The sequence below is a fragment of the Oncorhynchus mykiss genome, chromosome 10, assembly GCF_013265735.2.
Source record: "Oncorhynchus mykiss isolate Arlee chromosome 10, USDA_OmykA_1.1, whole genome shotgun sequence".
NCBI lineage: Eukaryota > Metazoa > Chordata > Actinopteri > Salmoniformes > Salmonidae > Oncorhynchus > Oncorhynchus mykiss.
This window is the reverse complement of record NC_048574.1, coordinates 49,450,504-49,472,911: the sequence shown is the minus strand read 5'-3', so window position 1 is coordinate 49,472,911 and position 22,408 is coordinate 49,450,504. Positions and strand designations below refer to the sequence as shown.

The 22,408-nt window shown below is 41.5% G+C and overlaps 1 protein-coding gene across 3 annotated transcripts; it reads right to left on the bottom strand.

Moving 5' to 3' along the window:
• Window positions 1-382: 382 nt before the first annotated feature.
• rgs14b (regulator of G protein signaling 14b) lies at window positions 383-22,044 on the bottom strand. Of its 3 annotated transcripts, XM_021618908.2 has the most exons (16): window positions 21,804-22,044; window positions 21,417-21,539; window positions 20,602-20,623; window positions 18,437-18,609; window positions 14,503-14,595; window positions 14,257-14,400; window positions 13,882-14,082; window positions 12,987-13,113; window positions 12,800-12,870; window positions 12,522-12,710; window positions 11,217-11,293; window positions 10,975-11,101; window positions 10,796-10,877; window positions 8,626-8,684; window positions 1,599-1,713; window positions 383-1,475 (listed from the first exon to the last, which is right to left on the bottom strand). In XM_021618908.2, the coding sequence occupies exons 1-16, from the start codon at window positions 21,864-21,866 to the stop codon at window positions 1,111-1,113; spliced, it is 2,031 nt and encodes a 676-aa protein (XP_021474583.2). In that variant the 5' UTR covers window positions 21,867-22,044; the 3' UTR covers window positions 383-1,110. The 3 variants fall into 3 exon arrangements, with proteins under 3 accessions (XP_021474583.2, XP_021474584.2, XP_021474582.2); XM_021618909.2 differs by lacking the exons at window positions 21,417-21,539; window positions 21,804-22,044 and adding an exon at window positions 20,810-21,368 and having other exon boundaries at window positions 12,522-12,707; XM_021618907.2 differs by lacking the exons at window positions 21,417-21,539; window positions 21,804-22,044 and adding an exon at window positions 20,810-21,366.
• Between the last annotated feature and the right edge of the window lie 364 nt (window positions 22,045-22,408).

The following is a 22,408-nucleotide window of genomic DNA, read 5'->3' as shown; positions in this document are numbered from 1 at the left end:
ATTATAGTACAAAGACAGTGCTCTCTCTGAGAAGATGTAGACTACTTGTACTCTTTTCTACAACTAGATGCAGGACTGCTTGAGGTGTAAGGCTAAGAGACGTGCCTGAGGATGGTTAAGTGGGATGGCTAATAGTTATACTCTTCCTCTCTCTCCTCCCCTCTCTGTGTCTGCTCACTTGCAATGAATACTAACAACATGCCAAAGGAGACTGAACATAAAAGGCTGCTACATACCCAGGCAATTGTATGCTCTACAGTATCTCTTCACCAAACAAGAGATGCATTCATTTCTCCACTGGATTATGTCCAGTGATGAAATTGGTCGTGGAAAACATTGTATTCCAATGACCTAACAATAATTTGATTTACACGTTACACCATAGGTTATCAATACATCAATTTATTATCTCCCAGGCAAAATAAACAGCAGAGCAACAGTAAAAACATCCAGACACTATAGGTAACCATTTATACTGTGCATTTAAAGGTCCGATGCAAACATTTTTATATCAAATCATTTTTGGGGGTAACAGTTAAGTTCCTTACTGTGATTGTTTTCAATTAAAATGGTAAAAAAAGAAACAAAAATAGCTTCTTACAAAGGAGTAATTTCTCAAGCAAGAATTTAGCTAGGACTGGTATGAGTGGGGAGGGGAAAATTGAACATTTGCTGTTATTGGCAGAGAGGTTTGGAACTCTTTCTTATTGGTCTATTAACTAATTTACTGCATGGTGATGTCAACATGGAAGGCAATTTCAGGTATTTTCAAACAGCTCTTGCACTAAAAGGGCATTATCATAATTTCACAGTATTATTCCAACTTCATCATGTGGAAATATATATAAAACACAGGACAATCACATTTCTGACTGCACTGAGCCTTTAAGCAAAGTGAAAATGTCAGTTCACACCAAAGGTCAGGTAAACAACATGAGGCAATCGAAGGCACAGTACTGTAATTCAGCTTAATAAATAAGGTAAAACACCCATTCCTAACTAGCCTGGGTACCAGTCTGTTTAGCAATGACAGAGGAATGTTTGCTAAACAGACTTGTACCCAGGCTAATTCATAATCCATTCATCCACAGCATTTCTCTTTTCCCTCGGTCACACCACAGTCTCGCGGCCAGGGTCAGGGTCTGAGAGCTGGCTGTCTGAGGAGGGTGGTCTGGTCTGCTCCTCCCCTCCCTCTCCTGTGTCTGAGAACTGCAGTGGAGGCCCAGAGGGAAGCTGAAAGGGCTCCGGGAAGGCATGGAAGTGGACAGGAGATGGCCCCAGCTCTGTCTCGGTGAGCCCTAGTCCATCCTGACCCCGCATTCCTCCTCCTCTTTTCCCTTGCTCCTCCTCCTGGTCCTGCTCCTCAGCCAGAGGGAGCTGTAGGAACTGAGGAAGCCACAGCTGCTCCTTCTTCAGCAGGCCTCTCTGATCGTCCACACTGCAGCACTGGGCTCTGGACAGAAGTTCCATCAGACCTGCAGACAACAGAGAAATCATGTTCAGACTCATGTCTTAAGTGTAATAGCTACATAGATACCTGAGAACAGCTGATCATTGCAAGAATCTCTAGTAGGTTCCCACAGAAACCACTCCCTTACCATCCATGTCATAGGTTCTTCTAGCAGCAGGGTTTCTCAGCCTGGTGTTGGTCCGGACTCTGTCAGCACTAAAGAGGGAGCTAGTATCCATCTCTACAACAGCTGATCTTCTTCCCTAACCAATATAGAGAAATTTCACGTCGTTTGAAATGCCAAGAACATTTTAAAGGCTAGATTCAATCAGATCAAGTGTTAGCCGGTGATAGGGGACTCCCACATAGCTGGTATTTTGGCAGTGTTGTAACTGTGTTAGAGCTGTCAAATTGGTGAGCGGTTGCTCATGTGGTTGTCACAAAAAGCTACAATTGCACCAACACACTTTAGAAGTTCAGAACAAGAAAGTGTATGCTATATATAATGACAAATCATTAAAGAAATAAGGATTTATTTCAGCCTAATCGAGGTGTAGATTGCAACACACGTTCCAGTGTTCAAACGTGTAACAAGGCTGCATGGGATTATCACTGAGGTGACTCGGCGCATCCAATGGCAATGTCTGCGATACCCACAGAAAAAAATACTACAGTTTGATATAGAACATTATAGTGCTTACTCGAATATGTAGTATACTGTACTCCACACTGTAGTTGATATACACATTTATTTGACCATTTTAAAACACATGTGGATAATGCATTTAAAATCATCAAGGATGACAAAAAAAGTTTTAAATGTATGAAATAAATATTGCACACAAACACAGTAGGTCTAGGCTACACAGTAGACCTAGCCTACTAGCCATACTTTGGTTACACATATATCACATAATAAAACAATGGCGGGATTCCCTCAGTAGGTCAGCGATCTAAGGCTCCGAAACCAAGTTAAATGATGGTTTAATTATGGCGACGTCAGGGTACGCCAGATGATGATGATGATGCAGATGGCTTGTCGGTTCTGATATTATCTTTGGCCTCTCTGTAGCCTGGGATGCCAGATGATGATGACGGAATTGGCTTGCTGACCCTGATGTCGTCCTCAGCTCAGCCTCGATGTAGCCTGGACTTCATACTCCTCCACGTCCAACGTGTAGCACACACCTGGGCGATGTCTCTGCTACAGCCCAATAAGCCCACCACGCATCAGTCCTAAGCAGTAGTGGTCCTCACTAGGAGTGCTCTGCCATTTCCACACTGCAGTCGGGTCTCATTGATCAAGAAGCAGCCGGTGCTGAGATGCATCATTTAAATACATGCCAACATTAGCCAGCTAGCAAAACCAGACAAATCAATCTGCCATCAGTCCTGCAACTCCGTGGGTAAAAATCAACCAGATATATCCAATCAACAATTCAATGACTTATCAAAAACTAAAATATGTACAAAATTCCAGAGCTCTCTGTTTAGGCTGCCTTACGACGCGATGGAAACCACAGAACCAGTATCCCTGGATCATGTGTAGTACTTATCATAGAATTTTGTAGAATACTATGGGTGCTTTCGTTAATTCACTCTGGCTATCTATTACAATATCAGAGCTGATGAATTTATATAATATTATATAATAATATAATAATAATAACTGATGAATTTACAAACGCGCAACACTCGTTGAATATAAAGGTTGGCAACAAAAACGTCATTCAATTGGTGTCAGCAACACAGTCACAGTCACCAACGCTCTATAAAACATGAAAACAGCCTAACCAGCTCTGCTAGGGCAAGTAAAATGGTCAGAGTGAGGTGTTCTCTCATTTGTGTCTGGAAATATCTAGCAAGCTAGCCAACTTTAGCTTGTTAGCTTGGGTGCTTGAATGCCATTGCGAGGTCAGAATGCTCAGATCAACCCTACTCCTCAGCCAAAGCATCCAGTGTGCACTCTGAACACTGCATGAGGAAAATGCTCTGAATTTCTGAACTGACAACAATCTGAATTTATGTCCGCCCAGAGCGCACTTTGGCACTCCAGTGGGAATAAGGAACACACCCATTAGTACACGCTGGGTGTAGTGCTTACTATATCATTTTGTAGTATACTGTACAATACTACACAACAAATTCTCCAGTGTTAATTTTTTATTTATAACTTTGAGCGTGTTAAATCAACGCTGAAAGTGTTGCGTCTGTGGACCCATATAGACACCGGAACAGTGTTGAATTAAATCAACACACTGCTTAGTGCCTTGCCTTTCAAGTAAGTTGTAGAGTTACATGACTGTATTTGTTAGTGACAGAGACATGGTTGTTGCATTCATCCTTTTTTGGTCCCATTGGCTTCACGAATATGTTATTATAAAAAAATATATATATTTTCAGGGCCTCGTTTTATCCTACTACAGGGGCCTGAATCTCCTACACATCACTTTGAACCAAAACCACTGTCACCTTCGTGATGAGAGACGGACCAACAAAACCAACAGCGAAACGTGACTTACCTGGTGCAACAAGCACATACACAAACAATATCCCACAACCTAGGTGGGAACAATGGAGAACTTAAGTATGATCCCCAATTAGAGACAACAACAATCAGCTGCCTCTAATTGGGAGCCATACAACAAAACAAACATAGAAATAGGAAAGGTGCGGACTCCGGCCGCAAAACCTGACAGGGCACCGGCGCAGAGGAGAGCTCCTGCCGTGGAGCTGGGTTGGACACCAGCGCAGAGGAAGGCTCCTGCCATGGAGCGGGACTGGACACCATGCCTGGACTGGGCACCGGCGCAGAGGAAGGCCCCTGCCATGGAGCAGGACTGGACACCGCGCCTGGACTGGGCACCGGCGCCGAGGTAGGCTCCTGCCATGGAGCGGGATTGGACACCGTGCCTGGACTGGGCACCGGCGCCGAGGTAGGCTCCTGCCATGGAGCGGGACTGGACACCGTGCCTGGACCGGGCACCGGCGCCAAGGAAGGCTCCTGCCATTAGCGGGACTGGTGACACGGGTGGACGGGTGCGGGGAACTGGCACAGGACGTACCGGGCTGGGGAGGTGCACTGGAGGCCTGGTGCGTGCAGCCGGCACAGGACTGATGACACGCACCTCAGGGCGGGTGCGGGGAGCTGGCACAGGACATACCGGGCTGGGAAGGTGCACTGGAGGCCTGGTGCGTGGAGCCGGCACAGATGGCACAGGACTGATGACACGCTCTTCAGCACGCCTGCTCTGCAGCCTAACTCCTCACCTCCGCCTCTCTCCTGTATCCCTCATTTCATTCCTCCACCGTCTGTCATTCGGGCTCTTGCACTCTCCGCTGCTCCTCCCCCGCGGCCCCTTTCTGTGGCCGCGGTCCCCGGCGTCGTCACTGTCCTTCCAACTTCCTTGGTGTCTCCTTCCAAGGAAGGGTCTCACATCCTCCCATGATTTCCTCCCATGTCCAAAACTCCTTAACCTCCATAACACGCTGCTTGGTCCTTCGTTGGTGGGATGTTCTGTCACGTTCGTGATGAGAGACGGACCAAGGCGCAGCGTGATTTGAGTTCCACATTTTATTTTGGGGTGAAACTTCCAACAAAACAACAAGCACAAACAATATCCCACAACCCAGGTGGGCACAATGGAGAACTTAAGTATGATCCCCAATTAGACATAACGACAATCAGCTGCCTCTAATTGGGAACCATACAACAAAACAAACATAGAAATAGGAAAACTAGAACACCCCCCTAGTCACGCCCTGACCTACAACACCATAGAGAACCCCGAGGACTCTCTATGGTCAGGGCGTGACAACCACGCCTATCATTATCATATTTCCCAGGATGCTCTATTGCAGGTTGATATTTAGAGTAGTTTGTTTCAATATCTATGTTTGTGCATTGATTGATTGATTGATTAATGAATTAATCTTATACTACTCAAATATAAATTACAAAAATATTCTGAACATATCCTAAATGTTACTTGGACTTATTGCACCGGTTACTGAAATGGTTGTTACAATTTAGATGGTTTAGGTAGTCCCATAGTTTATTCTTCCCAACCCTGGGAGTCACTCTGAATACAGGTTGTGGGTGATAAAAACATTTCAAAAAAGTTGGATAGCCCCACAATGGATGGATTTACAATAGGAATTACACATCACGTTGCAAGCCAGCATAATGCGACTCGCAGGCCTTGATGTAAAACCATTCGTTACAGACCACTGTATTAAAGATTTGTTCCGAACGGGGTACAAACACCATGTAATGTCATCCTTTGTACCTTTAATTAGAAGTGCATAAGTGTACCCCAGTTCATACTGTACCTCAGGCCACATTGGGCCTGCAAGTAGGGTTGCAAAATTCTGTATTCACAGATTTGTCTAAAATCGCGATTGAAGCATTTCTGATTTTCTCCTTCCATTTCAAAGAATACTTCCAACCAGGATTTCTGTATAACCTGGGAATTTGGGTAAAGTTACCAGAATGTTGCAACCCTACATGCAAGTCACATTATGCTGGCTTGCAAAGTTATGTGTAATTCCTATTGAACTCCGTCCAGAGTTAGGATATCCAACAGATGGAATCATTGTACCATCTAAACCGCCATGAAATATCTTTTCAAACACCAGAAATATTGTATTTTCAGCTGTTTGAAGCAGGTATATAAAACCAAAAGTAAAAGAGGCAAAAATGTGAAGCATGGAAATAGTTCACAAAGAACAAATCTAACACTTCTTACACTTGCTTTTAATGAGAATGACAAATCTATAACTCACGTTTGCATGTGAATTTGGTCGGGTAACCCAAAAAGTTACATATTGCAGCTTTAACACATTGTTTTCATCAGAAGAGAAATGTGTACAATTGTGTTCACTGTTTCCGGCAATATGTAAATACTACTGCACAAAATTCTAAATCATCCAATCACTGTCATACCACGTAAACTATCTGGAAAGATCTAAGCAATGGTGACTGTCCAATTTTGATGATCTTTTAAAAATTTTGCAGAGATGCAAGAGAATGAAGTTGGTTTACTTTTAAGTAACTTTGGATTCCTCCTAAATCCTCATGTCCAACATTGTGACCTTCCTTAGAGCTTTTCTTTGGTGTGGATTTAGGCCCATACATTCATATCCTTGTGTTTCTCCTTTGTATAACGCCTTTCCGTATTTCTATTGTAGATTGTGTTTCTGTGCGCCAATGAGAAGTCTACAAAACTATGAGCAAACAAATCTTTGTATTGAAATACATGGAATTGAGTAGTGATGATACCGATGAATGAATCCTGCACACAATGTGCTTATTTTTGATTAAATGTTTAAAAAAAAAACAGACAAGCTTTCTGTTTTGTCTGCTTGGATTTGAGAGAAAAGGATGGTTGCGCACATTTTTTTTTGGCAGGCAGTTGTGTTCTTTTGATGAATGTATTTGCAATTTTGACAGTATAATAGAGTTTTGATATACGTATTTATGTTTTGAGAAGGCAACTACATTTTGAAAACACATGTATTGTTTGTTTTGAATATCGACAACATTGTGCCAAAAAATACGCTCGTACGTGATTCAGAAAAACTGAACTAGCACTTACTAATTTTACCATAAATGTCCTATATTATGTACTATAGTTTACCATGGTAAACTGTGGTGAACACTATGTTAGGCCTATGATAACTTTGTAAATAATGGTAATTATTTATCCATATTACTCTACTGTGCTATGACAATCATATACACAATGAATGTGCTATACTGTAAATATGTAGCCATTGAACAAATCTGATGTTGGAAAGCTGGAAATCCTTTCATTATGGAAATAAACAATGGTTTACCCCATAAAAAAAATATAATTTACTTTAGAATACTACAGTACTTACTATAAAATGATTTAGTACACTGTAGTACACTGTAGTACAGTGTAGAACACTATACTCTACTCACTCCATTGATATGCTAATGTTTAATTTGCATATACCCCAATCCCCTCCCCTATGCCTCCCATGAGTGAGACACCTACATACCAAGTATATATATCATATATTGTTGTTCCCAACAATCTGATTATTCCCAATGGTCTGTTTATTCTCATTCTGACCTACTTGCAGGTTATGGCCGTTTTAGTATTTGTTCAATAGAAACATTACAATATACTACAGTAATGTCTGCAAAACTGCAACAAGAAATAATACAATATCATGCTGCAGTAAATACAAACAGTATGCTGGAGTAATGTATGCAAAAACACAAGAGTAAATACTACAGTATGTGCTGTAATGTTTCTGGGAGAGAAAAAAACTGCTGTGCTACAGTTAAGTCCATAAAAATACAACAATTAATACTATAGTACAGTGCCCTCCATAATTATTGGGACAGTAAAGCTTTTTTTCTTATTTTGGCTCCATAGTCCAAAAGTATGGATTTGAAGTCAAACAATGACAATGAAGTTAAAGTGCAGATTCTCAGCTTTCCTTTTTTAGGTTATTTTCATCCATATTGGGTGAACCGTTTAGAAATCATAACACTTTTGTACATAGTCCCCCCTTTTAGGGGAGCAAAGTATTGGGACAAATTCACATATATGTTTATTAAAGTACTAAAAACTAAAAAATGTGGTCCCATATTCATAGCACACAATGGCTACATCAAGCTTGTGACTCTACATTTGCATTTCTATGCATTTGCTGTTTGTTTTGGTTGCGTTTCAGACTATTTTGTGCCTAATAGAAATGAATGGTAAACAGAATATGTATCTAAATACTTCAACAGTAATGTGGATGCTACCGTGATTACAGAGAATCCTGGATGATGAGTGAAAAAGTTAGACACTACATGGGAGGTACAGGGGAGCTTAGCATTTTTTCAGTGGTTTGATATTTGCGTGTCTATAACTATAACAAAGAAAACATTTTTCACTGTCCCAATAATTACAGAGGGCACTGTTTATAAATATACTAATACTAAAGTTTTAATAACACAGTAAAACTATGATATTTTTTCATGTGGGTATAACGCCAGGAGGGGTATCCTGATTTGACAGCTCCAATGCAGTTACCTCCGATATTGCCTAAATAAAAACAATGAAACTGCTTCGCAGGCAGACAGACAGATACATAGACAGCCAGACAGGCAGACAGACAGGCAGACAGATCGTTGCTCAAGTACCACTCACCTGAAACACAGGGCCCGAGGAGCTACCACACACCATTGAGCTGCTGCTCTGCTCAGTACCTGGGGAAAATAATAGGATCAAATATTCTCAATCTCAAAACGAATCTACGCAAAACAATTTAGACGCGTAGCGATCCCGAAATTTCGTCAGCCGGTGATTGTCAAGCAAATAACTGCCGGTCTCACGGTGCCGGTCTCACGGTAATTGACCATTAATTAACATAAACACATTTAGCATCTCCTGGCTTCCACACTGATGCAGACCTTTGGAACATCTCTATATTAAAAAGTATATTACATCTATGTAATATAGCCTACATTTTCACAATAAATCCATTATTTATTTTCGACAGGTTTAAAGAATACATGATATGAAGAAAATGTCCCACTGTCATTGGTATTATGAGAAAAAAACTGTTTTGGTAACTGATGCACATAAGTAAAAGATGATGAGATAATGTACTGTAAACGAAGCAAGTACACTCACAAGGACGCCTACAGTAGTACAGTGCCTATATATATTCACACCCCTTGACTTTTTCACATTTTGCTGTGTTACATAGTGGGATAAAAATTGATTTAATTGTCATTTTTTTGTCAACGATCTACACAAAATACTCTGTAATGTCCAAGTGGAGAAAAATTCGAAAATCTGAACAAAAAAATGTGTGGAAATAAAATAATATATATATCTTAACTAGATAAGTATTCAACCCCCTTAGTCAATACATGTTAGAATCACATTTTACAGTGATTACAGCTGTGAGTCTTTCTGGTGAAAGGTGCATTTGTGTCTCTGTTGGAAAGCAGATTGAAAGTAGTTTTTCTCTAGGATTTTGCCTGTGCTAAAGCTCTATTCCGTTTATTTTTATCCCCAAAAAACTCCCTATCCTTGCCGATGACAAGCATACCCATAACATGATGCAGCCGCCACCATGCTTAAAAATATGAAGAGTGGTGCTCAGAGATGTGTTGTGTTGGATTTGCCCCGAACATAATGCTTTGTATTCAGGACAAAAAAGGATCACTTTATTTCCAAATATTTTACTTTTACTTATATTACTTTAGTGCCTTATTGCAAACAGGATGCATGTTTTGGAATATTTTGTATCCTTTTCACTCTATAATTTATGTTAGTATTGTGGAGTAACTTCAATGTTGTTTATCCATCCTCAGTTATCTGGAAAACCTCTCTGGTCTTTGTGGTTGAATCTGTGCTTGGCATTTACTGCTAGACTGAGGGACCTTACAGATAAATGTATGTGAGATGGGGTAGTCATTTAAAAATCATGTTAAACACTATTATTGCACACAGAGTGAGTCCATGCAACTTATTTTGTGACTCGTTAAAAGGGTTGAATGGTTATTGACTAAAGACATTTCAGCTTTACATTTTTAATTCATTTAAAACATTTCTAAAAACATAATTCCACTTTGACATTATGGGGTATAGATCAAATGCATGTAGATCAGTGACACAAAATCTCAATTTAATCTATTTTGAATTCAGGCTGTAAAACAACAAAATGTGGAAAAAGTCAAGGGGTTTGAATACATTCTGAAGGCCCAGGAGATGTATAATCTTCATCAGAATATATATTGTACTTAAAGATAATATTATATTTTATTTTACAGTCAGCTATTTATTTGCTGTTTACATTGAAATCACATTGTCCAACTCCATAGCTGTCATTGTCAAGCAAAACAAGACAATTAGTGATACAGAGTTGGCATGATAGCACAAACAGACTGTCACTTAGACTAGGTACTGTAATTACATAATAATTACCTAAAAAATGATTGGTTTTAATTATTTGGGATTCATTGCAAAAACAAACGAGCACCACTAAGTATTGCCAATTGTGCTGTCCTCTTGGAAGTGGTTACCATGAAGTTCTGAGTAAATACCAGACAAACACTGGCTAAACAAGCACTGTCAATTATCATGCTTTACAGAAAATTCTCATAGGAAATCATAGTGTTTGGCGTGATGGGACATAGCGTATTGCAGAAGATTGTACTGACTCCTTTGGGAGATATACGCATAAAGCTTCGTGGATACAGTATCAGTTTTGAGCACAAGCAATCTCCTCATCTAGGTTTCTCTCCTGCACACACATACGCACAATTTAAAAAAACAGAAAACAAACAGAATTCTGCAGCATACTAGCCTTTCACTCTGTCCAGTGTTATCTTTTTGTCGGCCAGGGAGGTTACGGCCGTGCTCATGCTTAGGGACTCTTTGCTCCCACTCTGAAATAAAAGGGAGTATGGAGAGAAAACATCAGAGGGTTTATAGGTTATGCAACAGCATAGAACGTCACACGCAGAGTCCCATAGTTAGACTCACCATGGTGACTATGACGTCCTGTGGTCGCAGACGTTGCTTCTGGAGCACTGGGGTCAGTGCTTCCTGTAGAGACTTGCTGGACTTTACCACAATACCCACTGTCTTCCCTGTGGACACTATCTCCACCCTGAGAAATAGACACAACTTGGCATTAGTTTGATTTTGTTTGTTTGTCGTGTTCATTTAACTACAGGAAATACAAAAGTAAACATGTCGTAAAATATCAGGATGTGGACACTCACGCAAAAGTCACTCTGAGCTCCAGGAAGACCTGCTGCTCCTTCAGAACTGAGCTGTCCTGATCCAGAGAGAGGGGCTTCTGGGAGAGACCGGAGAACAGAAGGCGAATAATGAACACAGTACATCAACTATACTTGGCATAGAGGATTCTCCCTTGTCCTCCAACTAAGATGCTGCTGAGTGACAGACAGACACCATTTTGGGTAAAACCAATAGCCTGCTTGAGAGGTTGCTTGATTGATTGATTGATTTTATAAGCCAGTTAAAAAAAATACATATAGACACAGTACATATTCAAACTTGTCAGGGATTACAGGATAAAGTCTGACTTATTGTGGTACACACTCTACACTCTTAAAAGTAAAGGTGCCTGGAAGAACCTTTTGGGGTTCTAAGAATTGCCACACCAGTGGAACCATTCCAGGTCAAAAAGGTTCCCAGAGGAACCCCTCTGAAAAGGGTCTTAGAGGAACCCCTGTGTAAAGGTTCAAAACGGAACCTTTTTGTGATGGGATGGGTTCAATAGTCCTCCACAGTGGACGCGTCATAATACCCGTAAAAACATAGAAATGGTTCCAATTGTTTTTCCGCCATACATTTATTCACATCATGAATTTAACAAAAAAAAAATAGAATGAATTGTGTTTGGTGTAGACTTACCTTGATGAGACGTTTTGATAGCTGTGTAATTCTCTCTCAGACAAGGTGAGTTTTATCAACATATTCACCTCAATTTACTCTCAAAAATGTGCAATGACAATTATCGATGAAACTTACCTTGTCACACCGAGAGAGATTTGCGAGGTTATCAAAACGTCACACCAGCGTAAGCCTACATGAAACACAGAACCTATATGAAGTAGCTCTAAAACCCCAGAGGGAAAAATTAATGGTGGAAAGGCGATTGGAACCATTTCCAGTCCAGGTTTAAGAGTGGTACCGTGGTACTAAATGTTGAACCTTTTTAATAATATATTGTAGAGCTGGCAGCCTATCAGGAGATTGGAGGCGTGGCTTATTGGAGGCGTGGCTTTACTATATATATTTTTTTGCCATTCTTTTTCGCAATGTTAAGTTTATACACTGCAAATTTACATTTTCCTCAAATATTTAGGCATGTTACATATTCTAATATAATATTAATATTGCTGAATACATATAGTAACAATGTGGTAACTACTCCAACTTTGGGATTTGCATAAGCGATTGAGGATCGCTCAGCTTCATTGAAGCTACAAAACTGTCAGTGCTCAAACTTAACATGTGATGACAATAAAACAGAACCGATGAACAGAGATGACATTTACCTTGTCCTTGCCCTGCAGGTAGATTATGACATCCGAGAGGGGGAGGCCTCTCTTCTCACAGAGCCCAGTGAGCATAGTGCGGATAGAGAGGCCAGGTCGGGCTGGAGCCAGGGATGCAGTGCCGTCAGGTAGGAACACACAACAGTACTTCTCTGCCTGGCCCGCACGCCAACGCTCCTTCTCCAACTTCTGGGGGGAAAGGGGGTAAAAGGCACAAGTTAATTCAAAGTCGAAATAAGTATTATGTGATAGTCAGAGCTTGGTGTCTGTGCGCTCACCTCTGCTGCATTGAGGAGGGATCCCGACCTGGTTGTGCTCTGTAAGACTGCAGCATGGTCAGCAAGCTCAGCTAAGGGAATGGGCAGGGGGTATATTCAGCCGCAGGTATACTGTATGTCATCAGACCAGAAAAGTACTAGACTGTAATGTAAATTCTGAACCAATGCTATCCCTATTGTATTATACCTCCCCACGATCCCCTCTTTTCCTGTCCTTTCTCTCTGGTCAGCTTGTTCTGTGGGGCTCCTTTTCTCTTCTCTGCTCCCTCGTCCAAATCCAAAGGTAGAGACTTTCCTGGTTTGACCTTTGGTTTCTATGAACAATACTCAGTTATGAAGTGATGTGTTGGTTTATGCACAATCTTTATAGCACATTTTTACAGTACTGTATGGTCAGGGCCGGCCCTAGCCTTTTGGCGGCCCTAAACGAGATTTAGTTGAGGGGCCCCACACCTCGCAGGCAAAACATTTTAGTGGCCCCCCTCTAGACGGCTGAGATAAACGTACATTTCCCGTAATTCTACACATTTTGCCATGGGGCGTAGAGATAATGTTGCAGTTTTAAAGCAAGTTTCTGCCATGCTACACCATTTGCCATGAGATGGAGATAACATTTTGCCATTTTATAACTAACTTCATGCAATTCTATTAATTTTGCCACCGGGGCGGAGAAAACATTATTACGTTTTACAGTTAATTTCCTGCAATTCTACACATTTTGCCATGACTTATTCCATGTTAATATGATATCTGAATGAGAGTGACTAACAAAATCAATGGGGGCCCCTGAGCACGTGCCGTTCTTACTCGGTCGTTAATTCGGACATGATTACTACAAGTTCAGATAGCTTGCTAGACTAATTTTCCAATCTAAAAATATTTAGCTGACTTGGGATAATTGAGTGACTGTCAGTGACTGACATAACAAGAGGAAAACTGCTGATACACAACCATATCTCTAAACTGCACCTTGTGTATTCTACTGTTCTAACTATCAACAAACAGTAAGTTGAAACCCCAACTGAGTTCCAATTGTATTTTTATTTTACGCTTATACCTGGCGCCGGCCCTGTGTACGGTACCTCTTTGGGTTTCTGGTCAGCCTTGGGTCTGTCACTATGAGAGGGGATGTCAGTCCCGGCAGTCTTTCTGGTTGCTGTGCTCTTCGAGCGGGGGCCCAGCTCTGGTAGAGGCCTGCCCTCTACATTGGCCAACATGCAGCTCTGATAGAGCTGGGAGCGAACAAAGCGTGTGTAGCTGTCAAACTTCATCAGCTTGAAGATCTGAAGTGAGGAAGAGGGAGAGAAAGAGAGGAAGCCTTGTTAAGTCAGGCAACACAACCATCTTTGTTACTAAACTTTTCCTGCTGTTTCCCACAGCAAAAGATGGCCATGCTACTGTATGAATATTTCATTATTTTCTAATGGAGGCTGTAGATGATGTCCATGATGGTGTACCTGTTGTTGAGCCTTGTGATACATGTCAGGGTGAGGGTTTCTCACTTCCCACTCCTCGATGCGGACTTTGTCATCAATGTTGATGGGATGGGAGGCACTGCCTGAGAGGTAACTGCTGTAGATGGAGCGAGCCTCCTGGTTTAACTGGACAGAAAAGGAACATGGTCAAACCCTGACCGATAGAGATCCCTCTTGAAGATGGGTAATCTTGAAGATGTCAGAAACCCATTTTCATCTGTGAAGTACCTTCTCTTTCTGATTGGCTGGGATCTGTCTGAACTTTTCACATGCCTGCCAAAATAAGATGTTCTCAGCACTGACCTCCGACTTCAGGAAAGCCTGTGGGTTTAAGCAGAAAAATGGTCTTGTCACCAATATTTACCCAACCACAATGCCTTATCACCAGGCATAATCTTCAGCCTGTTTTGACTGTCTGAAAACTGTGGGTAGTTTCTTAAGGGGTTAAGGGGGAAAACCTCTTCCACTGTGTTTTTTATTGGACCTTAACACCACCTTAAATTTGACTTACAGTATACCCTGCAAACTAAAACTGGTTCTGAGAACGTTCCCAGAACATTCATTAGGTTGCCATAAAAACGGTCTAGTTGTGCTGATGATTATGCAATGTTTGTACAAAACATTTGCCTGATGTTGCAAGAACGTTCCCAGAACACATTTTGTTACTACATCACCTGGAAACCTGATCAGAACCTTAGGGCAATGTTCTGTGGTGGTTGTTACAGATGTTGTGCACAACATTTTAGTGAATGTTAGGAGAACGTTCAATGGATATTTTGTTTAAAACATTTTCTTATCAAGAGCATTACTTGAATGTTTTTGGGACATTATCATCCTAATGTTAGATAAAACCCTAACTAGAACTTAATGGGAATGTTAGCTAATGTCCTGGGAATGTTCTCGGTTTGCTGGGTATTGTTTACTCTGATATTTCTGTCTCACTCACACACATTCCTCTGCTCTCCACAGGCCTCGTAATCCAAACTGGTGAATCTCATCTCTTTTCCCACAAATCCTCCAGCCCTCAGGAGAAAATCAGACGCCCATGTGGTTCTGACTATTTAAGGGACTCTTGCGTGGGCCTCTTTCTCACTTTATTCTCACTTTAATTTATTGGGCATTTTGACAAACAATCTTTGTGGCAGGGTTTTGTATTGTCTCCCAGTCAGTAAAATGCTTTCATTCAAATAATGTATTGTGTTTGCTTTTCATGTATTGTGTAATTGAAAAAGTTTGGACACACCTACACATTCAAGGGCTTTTCTTTATTTTGACTATTGCAGAATAATAGTGAAGACATCAGAACTATGAAATAACACATATGGAATCATGTAGTAACCAAAAAAGTGTTAAACAAATCTAAATATATTTTATATTTGAGATTCATCGAAGCAGCCACCCTTTGCCTTGATTACAGCTTTGCACACTTTTGACCTACTCTCAATCACCTGGAATGCTTTTCCAACTGTCTTGAAGGAGTTCCCACATATGCTGAGCACTTGTTGGCTGCTTTTCCTTCACTCTGCGGTTCAACTCATCCCAAACCATCTCAATTGGGTTGAGGTTGGGTGATTGTGGAGGTAGTGTAGATATAGTGTAATTGTTGTTTTTTGATGTGTTCATGCAGAGTTTATATCAAATCAAATCAAATACAATTTTATTGGTCACATACACATATTTAGCAGAAGTTATTGTGGGTGTAGAGAAATGCTTGTGTTCCTAGCTCCAACAGTGCAGTAATATCTAAAAGTAATAATGTAATTAAGAAATGTATTAGGACGAGCAATGTCAGTGGCATTGACTAAAATACAGTAGAATAGAATACAGTACATACATATGAAATGAGTAAAGCGGTATGTAAACATTATTAAAGTGACTAGTTATTTCATGTCTATGTATATAGGGCAGCAGCCTCTAAGGTACATGGTTGAGTAACCTGTGGTAGCCAGCTAGTGATGGCTATTTAACAGTCTGATGGCCTTGAGATAGAAGGTGTTTTTCAGTTTCTCGGTCCCAGCTTTGATGCACCTGTACTGACCTCGCCTTCTGGATGATAGCGGAGTGAACAGTCCATGGCTCGGGTGGTTGGTGTCCTTTATGATCTTTTTGGCCTTCCTGTGACATCGGGTGCTGTAGGTGTCCTTGAGGGCAGGCAGTGTGCCCCTGGTGATGCATTGGGCAGACCGCACCACTCTCTGGAGAGCCCTGCGGTTGCGGGCGGTGCAGTTGTCGTACCAGGCGGTGATACAGCCTGACAGGATGTTCTCAAATGTGCATCTGTAAAAGATTGTGAGGGTCTTAGGGGCCAAGCCAAATTTCTTCAGCCTCCTGAGGTTGAAGAGGCGCTGTTGCGCCTTCTTCACCACGCTGTCTGTGTGGGTGGACCTTTTCAGATCGTCAGAGATGTGTATGCCGAGGAACTTGAGGCTTTCCATCTTCTCCACTGTGGTCCCTTCAATGTGGTAGGGGCGTGCTCCAACCTGCTTTTTCCTGAAGTCCCCTATCATCTCCTTTGTTTTGTTGACATTAAAGGAGAGGTTATTTTCCTGGCACCACTCCGCCAGGGCCTCTCCTCCTCCCTGTAGGCTGTCTCGTCATTGTTGGTAATCTATGGTTGTGTCATCTGCAAACTTGATGATTGAGTTGGAGGCATGTGTGGCCATGCAGTCATGGGTGAACAAGGAGTACAGGAGGGGCTGAGTACGCACTATTGTGGGGTTCCTTGTGTTGAGGATCAGTGAAGTGGAGGTGTTGTTTCCTACCTTCACCACCAAGGGGGCGGCCCATCAGGAAGTCCAGAACCCAGTTGCACAGGGCGGGGTTCAGACCCAGGGCCCCAAGCTTGATGATAAGCTTGGAGGTTACTACGGTGTTGAAGGCTTAGCTGTAGTCAATGAACAGCATTCTTACATAGGTATTCCTCTTGAATATGTCCGTAAACACTCCAGCCAGCTGGTCTACGCATGCTCTGATGACGCGGCTAGGGATATTGTCTGGGCTGGCAGCCATGCAAGGGTTAACACGCTTAAATGTCTTACTCACATCGGCCATGGAGAATGAGAGCCCACGCATCGACGCATCGATGGCACTGTGTCATGCTCAAAGCGGGCGAAGAAGGTGTTTAGCTTGTCTGGGAGCAGGACGTCAGTGTCCGCGACATGGCTGGTTTCCCCCTTTGTAATCTGTGATTGTCTGTAGACCCTGCCACATATGTCTTGTCTGAGCCGTTGAATTGCGACTCCACTTGATTTTGTACTGAAGTTTTGCCTGTTTGATTGCCTTACGGAGGGAACAATTACACTGTTTGTATTTCGACCATCTTCCCAGTCATTTTGCCATGGTTAAATGCGGTGGTTAGCGCTTTCAGTTTTGCGCGAATGCTGCCATCTGTCCATGGTTTCTGGTTTGGGTAGGTTTGGGACAGTAGGAACAACATCCCCTATACACTTCCTGAGAACCCAGCTGGCTGTATGGACGGAGACAGTATATCCAGAGAGAGACATGATTCCATGAAACAGAGTATGTTACAGTCCCTGATGTCTCTCTAGAAGGAGATCCTCACCCTGAGCTTGTTTACTTTATTGTCCAGAGACTGAACATTAGCGAGAAATATACTCAGAAGCGGTGGATGGTGTGCACGCCTCCTGATTCGGACTAGAAGTCCACTCCAAATACCCCTTCTCCGTTGAGCAGCATCTTGGAGCAGCCTCTGGGATAAGTTAAATTGCCCTGATGGGTAAGAACAAAGGATCCAATTCGGGAAATTCCTGGTCGTAATATGCTGGTGAGTTACCGCCACTCTGATATCCAAAAGTTGTTCCCGGCTGTATGTAATAACACAAAAACATTCTGGGCTAATAGTGTAAGAAATGGCACAAAAAAGCAAAATACTGCAAAGATGTTTAGCAACTAGAAGCAATGCTGCCATGTCTAAGATGGCGATGACATCCTGAGACCGCGGTTAAATAATGGCAAAATAATCAATACAAAATCTTAGTCTTTCCTTTACATGACAATGTCAGTGTTCAAAATGACTTATTTTATCTCTTCAAAACAATGGACTCTTGCTTGAAACAAACACACAAGACCCATAAACACAAAGTGCATACTAAAGCTCATCATGAATAAACCTGAAAGATTGTGTACTAGGTTTAGGTCCTACCGTGAAGTAGAGGACACCAGTTGGGTCCTGTAGTAGCCTCTCAAAGCTCACAGCCCAGCTGGCCACCTTCCCCACACCACTGGCTCCATCACTGGGCACGGTGGGGAGACTGGAGTTACTGCTGGAACACAGGCCCACACTGGCTCCACGTTCCTCTGGTACCACATTCAGCTCTGGAGACATTAACAACAGGGCTGTACTGGATGTAATACAGAAACCACCATGTATGCTTCACTTTGAAATATGATTACGTGTCTTCTCCTGTACTTGAACATAGTAAAGTGATTTTGAATACGGAACACTTTAGTCTAGTCACTGAGTTGTGAAAATGTACAGGAAATTAAAAGACGATTGTACAAGGGAACGAGTCGTGAGCAACTCCCTCGCATGACTTTCTCTCACATACGGCTGTCAGCTATTTAGGAGGAAGTCATTGTGGTAACACCGGAACTTCAGAGCCAGACTGGCAGGTGAACCCAACAGACAGTGCATTCTTTAGCGTTTACAAACAGTAAACACTACTTACAGTGAGCTACAAAAGTATTGGGACAGTGACACGTTTTTGTTGTTGTTTTGGCTCTGTACTCCAGCATAATGATACAATGACTGAGGTTGAAGTGCAGACTCTCAGCTTTAATTTGAGTGTATTTTCTATCCATATCGGTTGAACCATTTAGAAATTACATCACTTTTTGTTCATAGTCCCCCCATTTTAGGGAACCAAAAGTATTGGGACAAATTCAATTATGTGTATTATCGTAGTCAAACGTTTAGTATTTGGTCCCATATTCCTAGCATAAAATGATTACATCAAGCTTGTTGTGACTCTACAAACTTGTTGGGTGCATTTGCTGTTTTTTTTGGTTGCGTTTCAGATTATTTTGTGCCCATTAGAAATTAATGTTAATTAATGGATTGTCATTTTGGAGTCACTTTTTAATGTAAATAATAATATTACATGTTTCTTAACACTTCTACATTCATGTGGATGCTACCACGATTACGGCTAGTCCTGAATGAATCGTGAATAATGATGAGTGCGAAAGTTACAGACACACAAATATCATACCCCCAAGACATGCTAACTTCTCCATTACGGTAACAGGGGAGCTTAACACATTTTTTTGTCGTTGGGGGAGGGGGGGGGGGGGGGGTGATATTTGTGCTCACTCATCATTATTCACTTTGAAATATTATTTGTGTCTTCTCCTGCACTTGAACATAGTAAAGTGATTTTGAATACCGAACACTTTAGTCTAGTCACTGAGTTGTGAAAATGTACAGGAAATTAAAAGATGATTGTACAAGGGAACAAGTCGTGAGCTGCTCCCTCACGTGACTTTTTCTCACATACGGCTGTCAGCTATTGAGGAGGAAGTCATTGTGGTAACACCGGAACTTCAGAGCCAGACTGGCAGGTGAACCCAACAGACAGTGCATTCTTTAACGTTTACAAACAGTAAACACTACTTACAAGTACTGGGAGAGTGATATTTTTGTGGTTGCTTTGGCTCTGCACTCCAGCACTTTGAATTTGAAATGATACATTGACTATGAGGTTGAAGCGCAGAATGTCAGCTTTAATTTGAGGGTATTTTCATCTATATCGGGTGAACCGTTTAGAATTACACCACTTTTTGTACATAGTCTCCCCCCCCCCCCATTTTAGTGAACCAAAAATATTGGGACTAATTCACTTATGTATATTAATGTAGTCAAAAGTTGAGTATTTGGTCCCATATTCCTAGCATGCATTGACTACATCAAGCTTGTGACTCTACAAACTTGTTGGATGCATTTGCTGTTCGTTTTGGTTGTTTCTGATTATTTTGTGCCCAATAGAAATGAATGGTAAATAATGTGTTGTCCTTCTGGAGTCACTTTTATCGTAACGCTGACAGTCATTGTATCATTTCATTGTTTCACTGCAATACTTTTGGAGCTAACTGTATATGAGTGAAACATGTTGAGAGAGGAGGACACTGTGCTACAGGGCCATTTACTTATTCACATACAGCTCTGATTTACAGCTCCTCAAAGCACTCAGCAGAAGAGTGAGTGAGCGAGTGAATCCATATGTATAACTGGGAGAAAGCAGACCATCTATTGTCTGGTCCAACACGTTCAGTGAAAAAAAAACTGAATGTGTCCATGTTTCAACTCACCTCCGTCCGACACTGCCAGACTCTGTAACCACAAACATAGACTAGTGAATAAATCTGCTTTGGATTAGGGTAACAACAATCAGATACACAATGATTTTTATATCTAAAGTAACATGTTTTTAGTTGCCGTAAAACCTATAATCTTTAGAAGACTTTAGAGCTTAGACAGTGAGACAGAAAGACAGACAGACAATCTAGGCCCACTTACTGCACGTCCATTCGGTATTCCAAGGTTTTTATGTGTTAGGAACATTGCCATATCGCTTCGGTTAATTGAAAGATTCCAAGAGAGACATTGATAGATCACTGAAGAAGGGTTCCGGTAATGTTCTTCTCTGAACCTACTTGCTTTGCTGTGACTGCCACTTCCTGACTGCACAGGAAGTCTTGCCATAGCAACATGACCACAAGAGGATGTGTGTGCACTCTACACAAACCCTCATCTTTCTTTACCCCCTTGTCGAAAGCAATATCATTCTCATTCATGCAGACAATAGAACACACCAAAACATGAAATGAATACACTGTTGATTACAGTTTGAAAACAGTTTGTGGTGTTTGAGTTTCTCTAGACAAATATTGGTCATGTGTTTTAATTAGCATAAAACTGGATCTTAACCATATAGAATTAGGAGGATCTCTATGCTTAACCATGATAAATTGCCACCAGCTAGCTGTAAGTGACTAAACACACGCCATCACCACCATAAACCACAGCTATTGTCGTCTAATATTAGTTAATAATTAGTTAGTAAATGATTATCTATAAGTGAATTAAGTTAATTATCTATAAGAGAATTTTAGTATAGGTTTACCCTTGTGAGATTCAGTGGTCTAATGCTGGTTTCATTGTTGTATCGTCCAAGTCTCCTTCGGAGAGAGGATCTCAGGGCAAGTTGAGAGAATCCTTTGGTGAACTCTTTGAACATCATTGTTTTCTGCAGGACAAATTCAAAACAATCCAACATTGATCAGATAAATTACGTCACACCTGGCTCAACTATAATATGACTTGTTTGAGCATGCTTCATACTCTCTAAAAATCTTGAACTTCCATGACAACCCAAGGGAAGCGGGTAAATCTGTTCCTAGCTATCCCCAAATGCTACAAAAGGCACCACAGGAAATTCCCCCAAAAGCCACAATCCTCACGATACAGAATATCTACTGCACGTGATTAAATGAATGTAAAAGTATTGTACCTTCTCTCTGGATTCTCCAGTTGTTTTCCTCAAAGGACAGTGGCAAGATGCAGAGGTCTCCATGGCAGTGGTAGAGCCTACTTGGAATAGACAGAGAGAGAAAGGAAAGGAAAGAAAAGGAGAGGAGAGTTTAACAGCTCTGGGCGGCTGATGCCAGGGGACTGGTCTGGGGCCCACAGTGATGATGGCTTATCACTGAACAAACAACATCCCAGCCATAAACCACAGCTCACATGGATATAAAAATCAATGGGTGGGACACAGATAGATAAACACAGCAACCACTCAAGGGGAAGTCTCAGGTTGTCTCCTCCTCCATTCCAGTTTCACAGTGACTGTCTGTTCCTAAAACTGTGTGAACCAGCCCGCATGTAACCCACTCATTACCCATTTTAACATAAACCAGCCTGCATGCCCATATGGCCATTTCTACATACACAATATAGACCTGTGCATACCGTGTTTTTATTTCACAATTCAAGAAAATAACATTGACCTTCATCCTTGTGTAATAAACTGTATATAACACCATTTACTGTAACATTGAATTATTTGCAGTAACCAGGTAGTATTTTAGTAGTATTTGATTAGGATCCCCATTAGCT

Excerpts from the sequence above, each read along its gene's own strand:
- rgs14b (XM_021618908.2), bottom strand. The coding sequence starts at position 21,866 with ATGGAGACCTCTGCATCTTGCCACTGTCCTTTGAGGAAAACAACTGGA. Across the intron at positions 12,871-12,986 it reads AAAGAGGGGATCGTGGGGAG|CTGAGCTTGCTGACCATGCT; the intron begins GTATAATACAAT and ends CCATTCCCTTAG. Across the intron at positions 8,685-10,795 it reads AACACTGGACAGAGTGAAAG|GTACTGAGCAGAGCAGCAGC; the intron begins GCTAGTATGCTG and ends TATTTTCCCCAG.